We start from the raw sequence: 18,320 nt of genomic DNA, 5'->3' as shown, positions 1-18,320 counted from the left end.
TAGCAGAGGGCATAGTTAGAACCTAGGAGAATATAGAGCTACAAATGACCTTATGTTATCTCCTCAACTTTTGCCCAGCTGCTCCCTAAACATGACCCTCACCTTTTACCTGAAAACTTGTCTTCCTTTCTCACCTTTTATCTAGAGAGTCACCTTCAAAGGGCAGAATTGCTGGTACTGCAGCTTTTTCAAATATCAGGAACTTCAACCAAATAAAATCAAAAAGGACATATTTTCCTATGCTTTCCACCTATGAACCTTACTTTTCCCTCAGGGCCCAAATGTGGCTCCCCTCAATTCCTATGTTCCTTGTTCTGGGTAAAAGAGTACAAGGGGACCAGGAACAGGGTTTTTATCTAAAGCGGAAAGGAGAGAGGGTGGGAGATGTATGTTATTTGAGTGGATAAGGAGGAATACTGAGAAGGACTGCCCGCTTTCAAACTGAGCTTCAAGGAGTCTTAGAGCTTCTTTGCTGGTTTCTTCTTTCTCCATGTTGGGAAAAGGGCTTGTGGGAAAAGGGCTTGTGGGGTGCCTGTATAGACTGGCCGAGCGAGACTCCGTCTCAAAAAAAAAAAAAAAAAATGGGACAATAAGTTGTGGAAGCCACAAGAGGCCTCTGAGGAGGAAAGTCTCCTAATTGCCATCGTGTTCCCATGCTCAGAGGGAGACCTGCTTTCTTATCTGTAAACACTGTGTTCAAGGAGAAAGACACTCCTTTGAAACACTGGAATGTGAACAGAGGTGCAGGCTCCTAGTTAAGCCCGCTCCCACTAGCTACTCTCTGATAAGTTAAAGATAGGCTGTTTGAGCACAAAGGAGATTCATTTAAACCACTATCGCTATAGATTACGCCTATTACGCATTACCTCCCTTTCACTGTTTCGCTCTGAACGTCTGCTTCTCAGATCTAAGTGATTGTACTCAATAAATAGTGTGGAGACCAGAGCTCTGAGCGTTTTGCAGCCTCCAAAAGTACAACTGGCCCCCTGGCTCCCCACCTTTACTCTTAACTTGTCTCTTCTCAATCCTTTGTCGCCACCGGACTTCGGGTACCCTGTGGGTGGTGTTGAGGCTGGTCTGCAACACTCCACAATTTCTACTTTTTTTTTTTTTTTTGAGACAGAGTCTTGCTCTGTCACCAGGCTGGAGTGCAGTGGTGCGATCTTGGCTCACTATAACCTCCGCCTCCTGGGTTCAAGCGATTCTCGTGCCTCAGCCTCCTGAGTAGCTGGGATTACAGGCACGTACCACCACACCCAGCTAATTTTTGTATTTTTAGTAGAGACGGGGTTTCACCATGTTGGCCAGGATGGTCTCGATCTCCTGACCTTGTGATCCACCCTCCTCGGCCTCCCAAAGTGCTGGGATGACAGGCGTGAGCCACCGCGCCTGGTCACAATTTCTACTTTTAGTATTGTACTATGTCTTGTCCTTCAGTCTACTTCTCTGTCTGTATGTCCTCCTGTAGTGATCTCATCCCTTTCCAAATGCATATTGCTAACCAGTGTTGTCTCCTGTATTCTGTACCCTTTACTCCCATATATTCAGCTGGCTTCTCAGCATATCTGAAACCAAACTCTGGATTGCTCATCTCCCCAAATACCTGCTTCTTCTCTAGTCTTTCTCATCATAGTAAACGGCATTTCTCCAGTTAGTCATTTGTAGTCCTTCTTTTTTTTTTTGAGTTGGAGTCTCAAACTCTGTCACGCAGGCTGGAGTGCAGTGGTGTGATCTCGGCTCACTGCAACCTCCAGCTCTCAGGTTCAAGTGATTCTCCTGCCTCAGCCTCCCAAGTAACTGGGATTACAGGCATCTGCCACCACGCCTGGCTAATTTTGTGTTTGTATGTGTATGTGTGTGTTTTTAGTAGAGACAGGGTTTCACCATGTTGGCCAGGCTGGTCACAAACTCCTGGCCTCAAGTAATCTGCCCGCCTCGGCCTCCCAAAGTGCCGGCGGTAGTTCTTAATTCATGTCCCTTCTTTCTTATATCATATATAATCTATTTTCAGAATAAATCCCAAATCTAGCCCATTCTCACTGTGCTCACTGTCTTTCCTCTGCATAATTGCAGTAGCCTTCTGTTTTCCATGGTATCATATCTTCTGGTCTATTTTTCACATCGCAGCCAGAAAGATCCTTTTAAAACATGAGTCATTGCTAAATATTTAATGATGTCTTTCCTCTGCTCACAACTGTCCATTGGTCTCCTGCTTCACTCATAGTAAAAGCCAACTTGTTTTACAGTGGTTTATACATTTCTGACCTTATCTCTCACCATTCTTCCCCTCACTTACTCCAGTCTGGCTCTCCTGGCCTCCTATTCCTGGCACATGCCATGCCTAGCTAGTCACATGGGTCCCTTCCTCTCTTCCTTTGCATCCCTGCCAAAAGGAAGGCCTTTTCTGACCAGCTTATCTAAAAGAGCAACTCCCACTTCCACCTCAGCACTTCTCATCCCCCGATACTGCTTTATTTTTCTCCACAGTAGTCTATTGCCACCTCACTATTATTGTTTATTGACCCTTGCCCCATTAGAAGGTAAGCAGCACATGGGCAAGGACTTTGTATTGGTTATGGTTGGATCCCTAAGGCCTAGGATAGTCCTTACTAGAAAGTATCCTCTCAGCAAGTATTTGTTGAGTGAATTTGATTGTGGTGTTTTTTTTCCTTCCTCATTTGAATAACATTCTGTGGAATAAAGTTAGACAGTCATAGAGTAGGATACCATAGGACAGGATGTCTGACTTTAGGTAATCATTGAATGAATGAATGAATGAATGAATGGCAGGGGTCCTACAGAACATTTAATCCCTCTGTTTTCTTATTTCAAAGATGAGAAAATGGAGAGAGGTGTACAAATCATAGAAAGATGTCTTAGCTTCAGTATTTTGTAAACCCTCCATAATGCTCAGCAGGTTTCACAAAATACTCAAATCAAAAGAATGTCACAGGTAAGGAAATAGAATATAAAAAGACTAGCTTGTATTCAAGAGTATTTTAAGGCTATCATATAGAAAGGCTGTATAAGAAATTGCTAATGGGGATTATAATGCTTAAAATATCACATGCTATTTATATAACATTTGTTGTAAATTAATAAAGCTAATACCTTTTTAAAGGTAGTTTGTTAGATATGGTGTGTAATTCATAAGGAATCCCTTTCCCCCAAATTACCCTATAGTTTGAACTTTATTTTGTGGTTGCCAAAGTCTGGACTTATAAAAGACATAAAGTTATAATCTGAGAATGAGAAAGACAAAATGGGAATACAGATAGATATAAAACTAAAATAAATAGAAATGTAAGATATTGCACAGGAAATTCCAAATGATAAGTGTAGATTAAAATATTCTAGAGGAGGCCACACATGGTGGCTTATGCCTGTAATCCCAGCATTTTGGGAGGCCGAGGGGGGTGGATCACTTGAGGTCAGGAGTTCAAGGCTAGCCTGGTCAACATGGTGAAACCCCATCTCTACTAAAAATACAAAAATTAGCCAGTGGTGTCATCAGGTGCCTGTAATCCCACTACTCGGGAGGCTGAGGCAGGAGAATCACTTGAACTTGGGAGGCAGAGGTTGCAGTGAGCCAAGATTGTGCCACTGCATTCCAGCCTGGGCGACAGGGTGAAATTCTGTCTTAAAAAAAAAAAAATTCTAAAAGAAATTAGGATTGGATGACACAGTGGGCCAGGTGTTAGGAGATGGCTCTAGCAAGGGAGAAGGAGTAGAATTTGATGATGCTTTAGACAGAAAGGTAGATCTTAGAAAGCTGGGGCCATGCTTATGCTTAGAAAGCAGAGGCATAGTGGGACAGCCAGAGAATGTTCTAGTAGTGAGTAAGGTCAGTTTAATAGAACCTTAAGTCAGAGAGCTTAAGAAGGGATGTTAGTGTACATTGTGAGAATATCTGAATATTACATAAAATCGTTTGGACTCTAGACAGAGGCTTTTGAAATCTTTTAGGGGGGCTGACATGTGCAAAGTAGTGTTTTAAGCATATTAAACTGTCAGTGATGTACATTATGGATAGGAAGAGGAGACTGAAAAGTTCTCTGTGAGGTGATACTGACCTGTGCTAGGATAATAGCAGTGGAAGGGATTAACATGAGTTTTGCGAGAAGTATTAGCAGGACCTAGTTACTGTGAAGAAGTGAGAAGAGACCAGGGTAATTCTGTGGTTTTTGATGTCTAGGAGAACTGTGGAAATAGGAAATTCTATCATGAATGTTATTTTATCATGAAAGATGAGTTTGGCTTTCGACATAGCAAGTTTGGGATGAGAGCCATCTAATGATGTCAAGTTAGAGATGTGGAACTCAGGCTGGATTTGGGCTACAGTTTTGGGGAATTTATGCTCACATATAGAGGTGAGAGTTAGTCCTAATGGTGAATGAAATCTTAGGAGTTTCAGAGATTGTAGAACAGTGTCGGCTGAAAAGATGGTGGTACGCAGAACTTTAGTGGGCAGAGGAAGAATGTGTAGTGAAGGAAACTTTGAAAAGCAATGGTTGCAGAAGTAGGGTAACCTATGAAAAGAAAGCCAAGGGTCACATAATTTCTTGATTCAAAGTAACAGTCATCCCTCCCTCAACTCCCCCATTGCAAATGCAGTACATCTTTGATATCAGATCCTGGAAAATAGACAATAGCAAAAATATTTTTAAAAAGCTTTTACCCAGCCTGGGCAACATAGTGGTACCCTGTCTCTACAAAAAAAAAATTCGAAAATTAGCCAGGCCTGATGACACATGCCTGTAGCCTCAGCTACTCAGAAGGCTAAGGAGGGGGGTCACTTGAACCTGGGAGATCGAGGCTGCAGTGAGCTGTGATTGAGCCACTGCACTCCAGCCTGGGCGACACAGCAGGATCTGTCTTAAAAAAAAAAAAAATTACTTACAACCCAGTTAGCCAGAGAAAACTATTAAAATATTTAAATATATATCTTGTTACGAAATATTTCTTTATTGTCTCTATGTATTTGTGTATTTATATTGCTATACATAAGAGAGTGTTTGTTTTTTGCTGTAGATAGTTGAAGTAAGATGATTCGAAAAGAGTTCAGCTGTTAATTACATAGCTTATTTGTTGACATAATCTTCTAAATATTTAATATATATAGAATTTCCTGTATTGTCTGTTTTGTTTACTCTTCAGATGATTGCAAAAGGGAAAAATGCATCTGAACTGTTTCCTGCTGTTGTGAAGAATGTGGCCAGTAAAAATATTGAGGTACTGTTTTGATTATAATTTTTATGATTCCTTTTGTTTTCATGGGACCATACACTTTTCACGTAGTGTAATGCAACATAAGATACTTAAGTATCACTAGGTTTTTGTTATGATTAAAATGTCCTTAATTTTAAATGTAGGTAAGATCGAATAAAAAGTAGACACAATCCTAGCTTTGGATTTTTGGTAGATAATACGAAAAGCAAAACAGATTGAATCACCTGATTGAATGATGGTAAGTTGTTGAGTTTTCACCTGTTCCTAGAGGCCCGTTTAGTTTAAATTTTGTTCCAGGGACTTAATTTTAAGATAGCATATGTCCAGTGAAAAAGACCTAGTCGGGTATATCCAGACCTTGATGATTTGGGGCTTTTTGAGATTTCTAGGACTGAGCCCAAGAATATTTCCCAAGTTTCTCAGACTACTCATGACATGTACTAAGCACTCAGTACATATATGTGGATTTATTGAATGAACATGTCCCAGTAAAATACTATTTTCTGTAAGCCAGACTGATATAGTCTAGTATTAAGGTTACATTCTCCTCTCCACCCTGGTTAATTGATAAATTAATTGAAAAAGCCTAGTTAATTGATAATTTTTTCTCAGTTTAAAGATTTAAAGCCTTTCCCTCACCATAAAATTAAAAATGTGTTACTCCTACCATTTGTTTGCCATTTTATTGGCAGATGACGAAGCTCATTAACAAATAACAGAAACATTCGAATCCAGGGAACATGGTTATGGTGACAGAGAGGGAAAGTGCACAAGCATTCTTGCATGGGCAAGTGTGAGAGCATAAGGAGGATGGGTGTGTGATTTCAGAAGGTTCGCTAATTTTGTAGTTATGATTTTATTTTCCATGCATAGTATGGTCATCTTTTGGTAGTGAAGTTGTCTCTATTTTGTGTGACGATTTTAAATATTCAAAGTATTCTTGCCAGCAAAACCAACCAGAGAAAAAGAGAGAAAACATTTTGGAGCTAATATTCTTTAAATATTACTTAACTAAATGTGATTGATAGTGTTGGTGAGAGAGGGATTTTAAATCTCCCAATCATGATTTTGATTTTTTTTTTGAGACAGGGTCTCACTTCATCACCCAGGCTGGAGTGCAGTGGTGTGATCTTGGCTCACTGCAGCCTCAACCTCCTGGGCTCAAGCGATCCTCCCACCTGAGCCCCACAAGTAGCTGGGACTACAGGCACATACAACCATGCTTGGCTAGTTTTTTATATTTTTTTTTTGTAGAGACAGGGTTTTGCCATGTGGCCCAGGCTGGTCTTGAACTCCTGAGCTCAAGCAATCCACCTGCCTCAGCCTCCCAAAGTGCTAGGATTACAGGTGTGACCAACGGTGCCCAGCCTTTTTATTTTTTTGAGACAGGGTGACTCATCTGTCTCCCAGGCTGGAGTGCAGTGGCATGGTCGTGGCTTACTGTAGCCTTGACCTCTTGGGTTTAGGTGATCCTCCTTCCTCAGCCTCCTGAGTAGCTGGGACTACAGGTGCATGGCACCAAGTCCAGTTAATTTTCATATTTTTAGCAGAGACAGGGCTTTACCATGTTGCCCAGGCTGGTTTTGAACTCCTGGGCTCAAGCAATCTGCCAACCTTGTCCTCCCAAAGTGCTTGGATTTATAGGCATGAGCCGTCGCGCCTGGCTGATTCTGGAATGTTTTATTTTTCCCCTTAATTTAATATTTTTTGCTTATTTTTAAAAGTACTCCTATTAGGCATAACTCTTTTTGGGTTTTCCTGATGAACTGACTTTTTATTATAAAAAAAATCTTTTATTTTTGTTAATATGTTTTGTCTTAAAGCATATTTGATTTGTTATTAGTATTGCCACTCCAACCTTCTCATTTCATTTTATTGTTTATCATTTTTATTCATTTGCTTTCAGCTTGTCTGTCTGTATGTAGTGTGCACCTGTTGTTGACAGCATATAGTTGCAGTTTCCCTACATTCCATGTGTCAATCTCTGCCTTTTAATTGGAGTGTCTATTTTGCTAATACTTAATATAATTATTGATCTGCTTAAATTTGAGTCTACTATTATTCTTTTTCTTTTCTCTTTGTCTTTTATTTTTGTCTTCTATTCTTCCTATTCCTTTTTTGGATTAACTAGAAACATTTTAAAATTTCATTTTAGTTTTTTTCCAACTTGCATTTCTTGGCATATATGACAGTGGTCCCATATGATTATAATACTGTATTTTTACTGTACTTTTTCTATATTTAGATACACAAATACCTACCATTGTGTTATAGTTATCTACAGTATTGAGTATAGTAACATGCTGTACAGATTTGTAGCCTAGGAGCAATAGGCTATATCAGTAGTCCCCAACCTTTTTGGCACCAGGGACCAGTATTGTGGAAGACAGTTTTTCCCTGGACCCTAGGTGGGTAGGATGGCTTCAGGATGATTCAAAAACATTACATTTATTGTGCACTTTATTTCTATTATTATTACATTGTAATATATATTGAAATAATTATATAACTCACTGTAATGTAGAATCAATGGGAGCCCTGAGCTTGTTTTCTTACAACTAGATGGTCCCATCTGGGGTGTGATGGGAGACAGTGACAGATCATCAGGCATTAGATTCTCATAAGGAGCACGCAGCCTAGATCCCTCTTGTATGCAGTTTACAATAGGGTTTGTGCTCCCATGAGAATCTAATGCTGCTGTTGATCTGACAGTAGGCAGAGCTCAGGGGGTAATGCGAGCAATGAAGAGCAGCTGTAAATACAGATGAAGCTTCACTTGGTTGCCCACTGCTCACCGCCTGCTGTGTGGCCTGGTTCCAACCCCTGGGCTATATCATATATCCTAGGTGTGTAGACCCCTGGTCTGATCATATATCCTAGGTGTAGGATATATGTAGTAGGCTATACCATGTAGGTTTGTGTAAGTTGCACTCTGTGGTGTTGGAATGAAACCACAATGAAATTGTCCAACGATGCATTTCTCAGAACATTGTTAATCGATGCCTCACTGGATTATAGAATTTTAAGGATAGGTACTTCAAACCTACTTTTTTTTTTGGAGACAAGGTCTCGCTCTGTTGCCCAGGTTGGAGTGCAGTGGCACAATCTTGGCTGACTACAACCTCTGCCTCCCAGGTTCAAGCGATTCTCCTGCCTCAGCCTTCTGAGCAGCTGGGATTACAGGCTTGTGTCACCATGCCCATCTAATTTATTTTTTGTATTTTTAGTAGAGCCGGGGTTTTGTCCTGTTGCCCATGCTGGTCTGGAACTCCTGAGCTCAAGTGATCTGCCCACCTTGGCCTCCCAAAGTGCTGGGATTATGGGTGTGAGCCACTGTATTCAGCCTAAATCTACTTTTAAAAAAAATTTAATATTTTAAAGTATGCTTCTTGCTTTTTTTGTGTGTGTGTGTGCGGGGGGGACTGTAGTGGCATGAACACAACACAGTGTAGCCTTCACTTTCTGGGCTCAAGTGATCCTCCTGACTCAACCTTCTGGGACCACAGGTGCATGCCACTACTCCTGGCTCATTTAAAAAATATTTTGTAGCGACGAGGTCTCCATGTTGCCCAGGCTGGTGTTGAACTCTTGGGCTCAGGTGATCCTCCTGCCTTGGCCTCCCGAAGTGCGGGGATTATAGGTGTGAGCCACTGTGCCCAGCCCTTAATTTTTTTCATTAGACAGGAAGTGCATTCTATATTTCAGATAGATGAATTTTTCTATCAAAATGAAATAGTTATTATAAACTCAATTAGACTAAGTTGGATAAGCCAAAATCAAAACACTTGTATTCTTGTGGCCAGTTTATGAATTAGACTAAATTAATACTGGATTTAAATGACTTGATAAACCATACTTTCTTTCTAGAACACCAATTAATGGAAGAAATCTATGTAGATTATAGATTTCTTGGGTAAAATCAATTTTACTTGTGATTAATTTAGTAGATATTTATTAAACACTATGTGCTTGTTATATATAATTCTGAATTGATAATTTTAAACTACTCTCTCTTTGACACCTTATGGCCATGCTATCTGAGCTTCTAATTTGATATGTTTATTAGCTTTATGGCCTGTGGTATATGAAAGTCTAAATATCTGAAAAAAAAAAATCAACATTTAACTTAGAAAAATTATGAGGCATAGGTGAAGCTTGTCTTAGTGTTATCAGGAATAGTCTCTCAGTAGCAATAGGAATAATTGCTAACATTAAAAAAATCTGTCTGACCTAGGTTGTTAGTGCCTTGCATAGATCTACTCCGTTTTATCCTCACAAATAACCCTGTGGGGCTGTTTCTGTCATTACTTGTATTTTATATATGAGGACAAAATGGCAGAGAGGTTAAATTAGCTGATCAAGGTCACACAGCCAGTGTGTGGCAGTCAGAATCCAAAGCTAGGTTGCTTGGCTTCAGAACCCATCTTAACCCATTCAGCGCCATCTTTCCTGTTTGATGATTCCTTCCTTTCTTTTCTCTCTTAATATCATTGACTCCTTATCAACGTCTGGTATTAGCCATCCTTTGGGAGGTACCTGGTATTGGCATATTTTTTTTTATGTTTTAGTTATGGGTAGAAATTGGTGGTAAAATAGCTAGTTCCCTCAGGACTTCTAGTTCTTGTTGTAAACAGAAAATTCCATACTAATTATTGTTCCTTCAGAACTATTTTACTATTCAAATAGTTATCAGTAGGAGAACTTTTCCATTTGTTCATATTTTCCCTTTACAATTAGATTCTGCTATGCTGCCTAATGTTCTGTTACAAAAATGTCAATGTAAACATAATTATTGGTCTATTTGTTTTGGATTTCTTTCGTTCTTTAAATACCTTGTTTATTTTATTTTTTTGAAACATGGTTAAGCCTTTAATGTTTTGGGAAAACTGACATAAGTTTCTTAAAACTTAATGTTCAGAAATTGAATGTTTCACTCCTCTCAAGTGCAAAATTTCATTTTTACAAGTACCTGCTGCTTTAGACACACAGGTGAGCTGTACGTCATCTACCATTAAATGTCAAATGATACCAAAAGTGACCAAGTAAGCAATCAGTGGTTATAGTACAAAAATAATCAAAGGTTTAGTCAATAGCTCATGAAGTTTGATGTACTAGTATTGATAAGCTAATTAAACAGATCTGTCTGTCTTCTTCCAGCCTACTGGGGCTCTGCTATGATTAGCTTTACAGCAAGGAGTGTTATAACATTGAATGAAAGTAACCGATCAGAGAATGATGTAGTCACGGAGCTTTAACTACTCCCATTTCTGGTCACAGAATGGTTTCAGGGAAGGTAGGCTTTCTTTGCACACCTGCAGCCTGTCAGTGCATAGGCCTCTTGTGGTCAGTATTGATTGATTCTTATAACAGAAGTAGAACAAATTTAGTGTTTTGCAACCTTCTGTGATTTAATGTTGTTATGCTTTTTGCCACAACAGTCACAGAAATCCTTCTCCAATAGTGAGTAATTATAGCAATGCCTGCTAGCTCAGCTGTGGTTCTGAATGTTTCAGTGTTGCCAATATAAACTCCGTGATATATTCGAGAGTTCATAATCCAGTTTTAAAAGCTGGCTGTACTTGGTGAATAAAGGTATTGCTGAGAAATAAATTGTAAGAGGATGAGGGAGAACTGGACCCATTTTTTCTCAAAACTTTCCAGAGAACTGTAGAGTGAGATCTGAATATAATTAGTAAAGAGAAAGAATATTTTAAAAGAATATTTTAAAAAACCAAACTAGCTGTGTTGGTGTGCACCTAGAGTCCCAATTACCAGGGAGGCTGAGGCAGGAGGATCTCTTGAGCCCAGGAGTTTGAGGCCAGCCTGGGCAACGGAGTGAGACCCTATCTCTCTTTAAACACACACCCCCACCCCCACCCCCACCCACTGACACACACACACACACACACACACACACCCACACCCCTCCCCACACACCCACATACACCAAAAAAACAACCAAACTAACAAGTTAAAGGCTTTGGAGGCAGTCTTTCCAGAACCTGTTGTTTTCTTCATAGTGTGTTGGTGTCTTTCTAGACTTTGCTGTTCAATGAATTATACCCATTGGTGTGAGAAGTTAGATCCTAGATGTAGCACTCTAATGGGAAATGTCTTAATTTTTTTCAGTCTACGGTTGGTCTGGAATGTGATCCAGCTGATAAATATTGAGCTTTTACTATATGCCAAGCAATGTGATAAGTCCTTGCAATATACAGATGAATAAGGAATGGTTGTTGTACTAAATAGCCTCATGTTCACTCCCAGGCAGATGGGATAAATTACTTAGTTAAATACATATTATGTGTTGATTTGATATATTGAAATTGTTGTTAATCAACTGCTGATATATTGATATATATTTGATATATTGACTGCTGTTAATCAGTCAACCACGTGTTAATTGCCTTCTACCATTGCTGTATTCTTAGGAACTTTAAATCTAGTCGAGGAAAAAGTCATCTATCCTCAAATAGTTAGAGAAGTGCTTCTAAAACTGTGATCTAAGAATTTTAAAAACATATATTTACACTTAAATATAATCTGAAACATTAAGTATAGTTTGAATCATTTGGTTTCTGTCTTATACCTATATTTGTATTCTTGTGTAACATCACTTGGTTCCAAGTGATCATTTAAAGGAACAGTGTTTCACAAATATGTGTATTTTGGGTTTGAAAAATTCTGAAGGTTGAGAAGCACTAATTTAAACCAAGAAAATGTAAAGAGTCTAATTGTGAATATAGATGGAAAGCACATTGATAATAGAGATGGGGTTCTATGGAATGAAGTCATTACTACCATTTACTACAGTTGGAAATTTTTTGTTGGATTTTTAATAATAATACTGCAATGATGTCATTTTCAAATGAGAAGATGTGCAATTGGGGTTAAAAAAACAGTGATTTAAAGCATTCTTCTTTTATAAATGTATATATTATAAATAAAATATAAATATTTTCCTGCCTTAAAAGGTAAGAGCCTCTATTAAGGACATTTTATTCTTAAATGGTTTAATTTATATTAGGTTTTCAGATGCTCTTAGGGGAAGAGTTGTCTCCTCTTTTGTTAGGGGTACCTTAATAGAAATATCTGTGGACTGCCATCATAGGCCACAACATGTGGTAGTTAGGAACAGCCCCTGTTTGCATCCTGATTCTGCACTTGCTAGCTCTGTGACTTTGGGCAAGTTATATAAACCTCTGAGCCTTACTTTCCTCATCTTTGAGAGGGAGATAATTGTACCTAGGATAGATATGAGAATTAAACGAGTAATATAATGTAGATATAGGGCCTCACACATTTAAATTCTAGCTGGAAAGTTACAGCAGATTGAGGTGAAGAATAAAAGCTGTCGCAGGCAGTTTTCCTTTCATATTATGTATTTCGTAATTAATTTTAATACTAGCCAGAACGACAAGGGTACTTTTAGAAAAGAAAGGCTGGGCTGGGCGCGGTGGCTCACGCCTGTAATCCCAGCACTTTGGGAGTCCAGGTCAGGATCACCTGAGGTCAGGAGTTCAAGACCAGCATGAACAATATGATGAAACCCTGTCTCTACTAAAAATAGAAAAATTAGCCGGGTGTGGTGGCATGCACTTGTAATCCCAGCTACTCTGGAGGCTGAGACAGGACAATCGCTTGAACCCGGGAGGCGGAGGTTGCGGTGAGCTGAGATCACGCCATTGCACTCCAGCCTGGGCAACAAGAGCAAAACGCCGTCTCAAAAAAAAAAAAAAAAAGAAAAACAAAGGCCGAGGAACTTCTCCAGATGAAAGAAGACCAAGGAGACATGAAAACTTAAATACGACCTGTGATCCCAGATCAGGAAAAATACGATAAATATAGGATATTATTGAGAAATTCTAAATATGGATTATTTATTAGATAATAGGATTGCACTGATGTTACATTTCCTGAATTTTATAATTGTAGAGTTAGCAATTAAAAAACATAGATGAAGGCAGCCGGGTGTGGTGGCTCACGCCAGTAATCTCAGCATTTTGGGAGGCCAAGGAGGGTGGATCACTTGAGGTCAGGAGTTCATGACCAGTCTGGCCAGCATGGCAAAACCCCGTCTCTACTACAAATACAAAAATTAGCTGGGCGTGGTGGTGTGCACCTGTGGTCCCAGCTACTCGGGAGGCCGAGGCAGGAAAATCATTTGAACCCAGGAGGCAGAGGCTGCAGTGAGCCGAGATCGTGCCACTGCACTCCAGCCTGGGAGACAGAACAAGACTCAGTCTAAAAAAAAAAGAAAGAATAAAACATAAATGAAGGCTATATGAGGCTTCAGTGAACTAGTCTTGGAACTTTTCAGTAGGTTGTATTGAAGGACGATATCTGAAATAAGACAATTTATTGCTTGCTATAGCAAGGGACAACTATGCTTTTTAGGCACAGCTTCTCTGGGCATAGAAATTGCTGATATTATTGTGGATTATTGGGAAGGGCAGTCTTCAGGGATTGATGGACTTTCAGGGTCCTAAGTGGGTTGATATCATCTGTAGATGTGTGATCATGCGGGTGAGACTGCTCTTGATTGATTGGCACTCAGAGGTAGGTGTATGGGAGTGCGATTGTTCCTGACTGGCTAACTTTCACAAGCAAGAGGCTGTCACAGATTGGTTGACTTGAGAAAACTTGTCTATTCAGGTGCCTTTTTATTGTTCTGTAGAACAGGTTTAAAACAATTCTGGTGGCTACATGTTGCCAAGGCTACAGAAAAATCTGTCACTCCGAGGAATGTGGGAACTTAAAAACATTACCAATTTGAAATTTTTTTATAATTAAAGAATTTAAAGTATTATAAGAATCACAGCACTATTATTTTGTTTTGAAGGCCATCTGGAAAGATGAGATTCACCCCTATTGTGAACTATCTTTATTGTTTTATCTGACCCCAAAATAATTAATATTCCTTATAAGATAATACAGAAAGATGTAAAGAGTGAAAGTCACTGGTTAATACCATCACACAGAGATAGTCACTATTAACATTTTATTGTATAGATTTCTCAATTTTGTGCTCACTTGGCTTGAATCTTAGCTCTTCTATTTAATAGATATGGTACTTTAGTCAAGTTACTTACCCTGTCTGTGTTTCACTTTCTTATCTGTAAAGTAAGGATAAATACTTGTTTATTGAGTTGTGAGGATAAAATGAGTTAATTTAAGTAAGATATTTGGAACAGTGTCTGACATGTAGTTAATGCTATCTATAAGGATTTGCTATTATTACCATATTATGTCCATTCTAAGACATATGTTTGCTATTTTAAAGTTTCTGCAGTTGGGATTTAACTTAACAACTGGTGGTGATTACGATGGGTAGTGTTTTCTGTTTGTTTGTTGTTCTTTCCTTTGTGGTCCATAACATAATGGTATGTTTTACAACTGGTGGTCTATCTTAGATTGCATAAAATACAGTATGTGGGCATCTTTTTTTTTAATACAGAAGTGAGATCATACAATGCATACTCTTTTACACCTTTAAAAAATTTTAGGCCAGGTGCGGTGGCTCACACCTATAATCCCAGCACTTTGGGAGGCCGAGGCGGGCGGATCACCTGAGGTCAGGAGTTCAAGACCGGCCTGGCCAATTTGGTGAAACTCCATCTCTACTAAGAATACAAAAGTTAGTTGGGCGTGGTGGTGCATGCCTGTAATCCCAGCTACTTGGGAAGCTGAGGCAGGAGAATCACTTGAACCTGGGTGGCGGAGGTTGCAGTAAGTCCTGAGATCGCCCCACTGCACTCCAGCCTTGGTGACAGAGCGAGACTCTGTCTTAAAAACAAAAAACAAACAAAAAACCTTTTTCAAGGACATATTTTCTTTTCTTCAGATGGTGTCTTGCTTTGTCACCCAGGCTGGGGTGCAGTGGCGCGATCTTGGCTTGCTGCAACCTCTGCCTCCCGGGTTCCAGCGATTCTCCTGCCTCAGCCTTCCCAGTAGCTGGGATTACAGGCATGGGCCAATATGCCTGGCTAATTTTTTTGTATTTTTAGTAGAGACGGAGTTTCACCATGTTGGCCATGCTGGTCTCCGACGCCAGACCTCAGGTGATCTGCCCGTCTTGGCCTCCCAAAGTGCTGGGATTACAGGTGTGAGCCACCGCACCTGGCCACAAGGACATATTTTCAATGTCATACAGATTTATTTAATTTTGTATAGTGGCTGAATAGTATAGTGTTATATGGATGAACTGTCATTTGTTTACTGTTTATCTACTAGGACTCTTTATTGTTTAATTTTTGCTCTTGTGGAAGATTTTAATAAGTGGAACTTGGGGAAGTGGAACTTGGTGAAGCGGGATAACTTGGGATAACCTGAGTGGAGATTGAGATAAAAAGTGCAGATTATATTTTGGGACTATTTCTGTTTGACTAGAAAAGGAGGTTTCAATACAGATTATAAACTGTATTGAGTACTAGGTTAAGAGCTTTAGATTTTGTTTTTAAGGTTTTGTGGAGCCATTCAACATTGAAGAGTAATTGGAAAAAAGTTTTTTCATTTCATTTATAACTCTGCCCATATAGTATAGATGAATGGATTGATATCAACTTAAAATGGTTGTGTTTAACATTTTTATCAATGATGAAGATGTACAGTTTGTTTGCTCATTAAGTTTTCATTTGTACTTATGAATTGAGAAATAGGTTGGATTATAAAATTGTCATCTCAAATTATCTTAACAGGGTGCCAAGATGCGTTGAATCTAAATTGTTGACAATTTCTGTAGATAAATGGAAGATTTCACCTTTCATTTAAAATAATTTTTAAAAAATTCCATGAGGACAGTTTGATTTTGATTTGGTCAGCGGTACATTTGGAAAAGATGTATGGTTTTAATCAAGAATTAGTTATATCTGTGGAAGTACCTCATCTGGAGCAAGTTCTTACCTAGTTTGTTATGTTTAGACTTTGTTTGTAGTTTGTAGTGCCATGCTGAAAAAAATTGGAGTGAGTTTAGGAAGGAGCAAACAGGATGGAGGAGGAACCTAAAGCTGTTACGTTTCACGAGAAATTAGGGTACAAGGAAGGAAGGTCATGACAGTTGTTTCTAAAGTAGTCCAGATTGGTTAGTATGACTCGAAATATGATCCAGTATAGTACTGTTTTTATATTTCCAGCACCAATTCCAGCTATCTCCAACTTTTTCCCCTCATTTCCTGTGTTCTTTGAGTATATAACTTTTTTTTTTAATTTTAAATTTTTTTAATTTTTGAGACAGAGTCTCTTTCCAGTTGCCCAGGCTGGAGTGTAGTGGCACAAGCCCACCTCACTGCAGTTTCGACCTCCCAGGCTCAGGTGACTCTCCCATCTCAGCCTCCCAAGTAGCTGGGAGTACAGGTGCATGCCACCACGCCTGGCTAATTTTTTTTTTTTTTTTTTTTTTTGCTAGAGATGGGATTTCACCATGTTGCCCAAGCTGGTCCTGAACTCCTGGACTCAGGCAATCTGCCTGCCTCAGCCTCCCAAAGTGCTGGGATTACAGGCGTGAGCCACTGTGCCTGGCTGAGTACATAACTTTTAGGTATATACTGTGCTGGTGTCTTAGAAGGGTAATCAGGAATGTGAAGATATTTGAGAAGGTAGATACAGGCTATAAATAGTGCTAGAAGGAAGCAATGGATAAATTTCAACTCAAATTCTAGTTTTTGTTTATTTTTTTTCTGTTCATAATTTTGTTGTAAACTTAGTGATTAAATTGCCTTTAAAAATTGTTTTCAAGGCTGGGCACAATGGCTCATGCCTGTAACCCCTGTGCTTTGGGAGGCTGAGGTGGGAGGACCAGTTAAGCCCAGGAGTTTGAGACCAGCCTGGGTAGGCAACATAGGAAGACCCCGTCTCTATAAAATACTAAAAAAAAGCCGGGTGTGGTGGCGCATGCCTGTAGTTCCAGCTACTGGAGAGGCTGAGGTGGGAGGATGGCATGAGGCCAGGAGGTTGAGGCTGTAGTGAGCCCTGATTGTGCTATTGCACTGCACCCTGTGCAACAAAGCAAGACCGTGTCTCAGAAAAAAATCGAAAACCAAAAAAAACTGTTGTCAGAACACACATCCAATCTTTTTGAATTTTTATTACGTTAAATTGGTATTAATAGTCACACATTATTCTTACTGGTCTGAAAATATCATGTAATGCATGTTGAAATGTATTACCATAAAAATCAGAGTTAGGGCTCTGGACTCTTTTAACAGATGAGGAAACAAGTTCCCATAACATATAGTTAGTGGCTTGGGCCCAAATTCTTTCTCTTATTATTTTTTAAAGAGATAGGGTCTCTCTGTGTTGCCCAGGATAGCCTCTAACTCCTGGGCTCAAGTGATCCTCCTGCCTCAGCCTCCTGTGTAGCTGGGACTACAAGCATGCACACCATGCCTGGCTTCTTTCTTTTATTTTTATCCCTCATTTTGAAAATATTTTTACAATTTAGTTAATATTCTTATATGAGATCTGCTCAGGGATTTTTTATTCCCTTCAAGAGGAAGGGGCACTTTGATAGGCTATTGCTATTGTGGACTGGACTATTAAAATTCTTACTTTAAAAGCTTTTTCTGTTGTACTTATTATCCCACAAAATATTATTTTCATTTTATAATCTAAGATGTGACCAGATTCAGTTATTTATTTGAGAAGAATTGAGCATGGATTTTGAGATACTGAGTTTTAAATTTTCACTCTGGCTATGAATAAATGATTTATTTTTTTAACAGATCAAGAAGTTGGTGTATGTTTACCTGGTTCGATATGCTGAAGAACAGCAGGATCTTGCACTCTTGTCCATAAGCACTTTTCAGCGAGCTCTGAAGGTAAATAATGGAGTGAGTAGGCAAATAGCTACAAGGTTTCTGCAGAGTTGAAACTGTGTCATTTAAAGAAGTGGAGCAATAATCCACTAAATAGCACAGTAGTGTCTTGAAAGAGTTAAAAGCCTCCTATAGTGCCTACTCAATACACTTAGAAAATAATCTATACAACCAACTGAAACCTTGCTGTATATGTTGCAGCTTCTGTATGTTTCTTTATATTCAATATAATTATTTTCATGCTTCAAAGAGCTGTTTATCATTATACTAGTTGTTGAA

General features: G+C 39.1%; 1 protein-coding gene across 6 annotated transcripts in view; it reads left to right on the top strand.

Annotated features, from left to right (window-relative positions):
• The window catches only part of AP3B1 (adaptor related protein complex 3 subunit beta 1), a 290,306-nt gene that overhangs the window by 51,832 nt on the left and 220,154 nt on the right, over positions 1-18,320 (top strand). For all 6 annotated transcript variants that reach the window (XM_055299187.2, XM_063612139.1, XM_055299189.2 and 3 more), the window contains exons 3-4: positions 5,158-5,232; positions 17,949-18,044. In XM_055299187.2, coding sequence (XP_055155162.1) covers positions 5,158-5,232; positions 17,949-18,044 — 171 coding nt within the window. The remainder of the gene's footprint in view (positions 1-5,157; positions 5,233-17,948; positions 18,045-18,320) is intronic.

The sequence above is a fragment of the Symphalangus syndactylus genome, chromosome 11 (genome assembly GCF_028878055.3).
Source record: "Symphalangus syndactylus isolate Jambi chromosome 11, NHGRI_mSymSyn1-v2.1_pri, whole genome shotgun sequence".
Taxonomy (NCBI): domain Eukaryota; kingdom Metazoa; phylum Chordata; class Mammalia; order Primates; family Hylobatidae; genus Symphalangus; species Symphalangus syndactylus.
The sequence above is the reverse complement of the archived record's forward strand: the minus strand, read 5'-3'. Positions and strand labels throughout refer to the sequence as shown.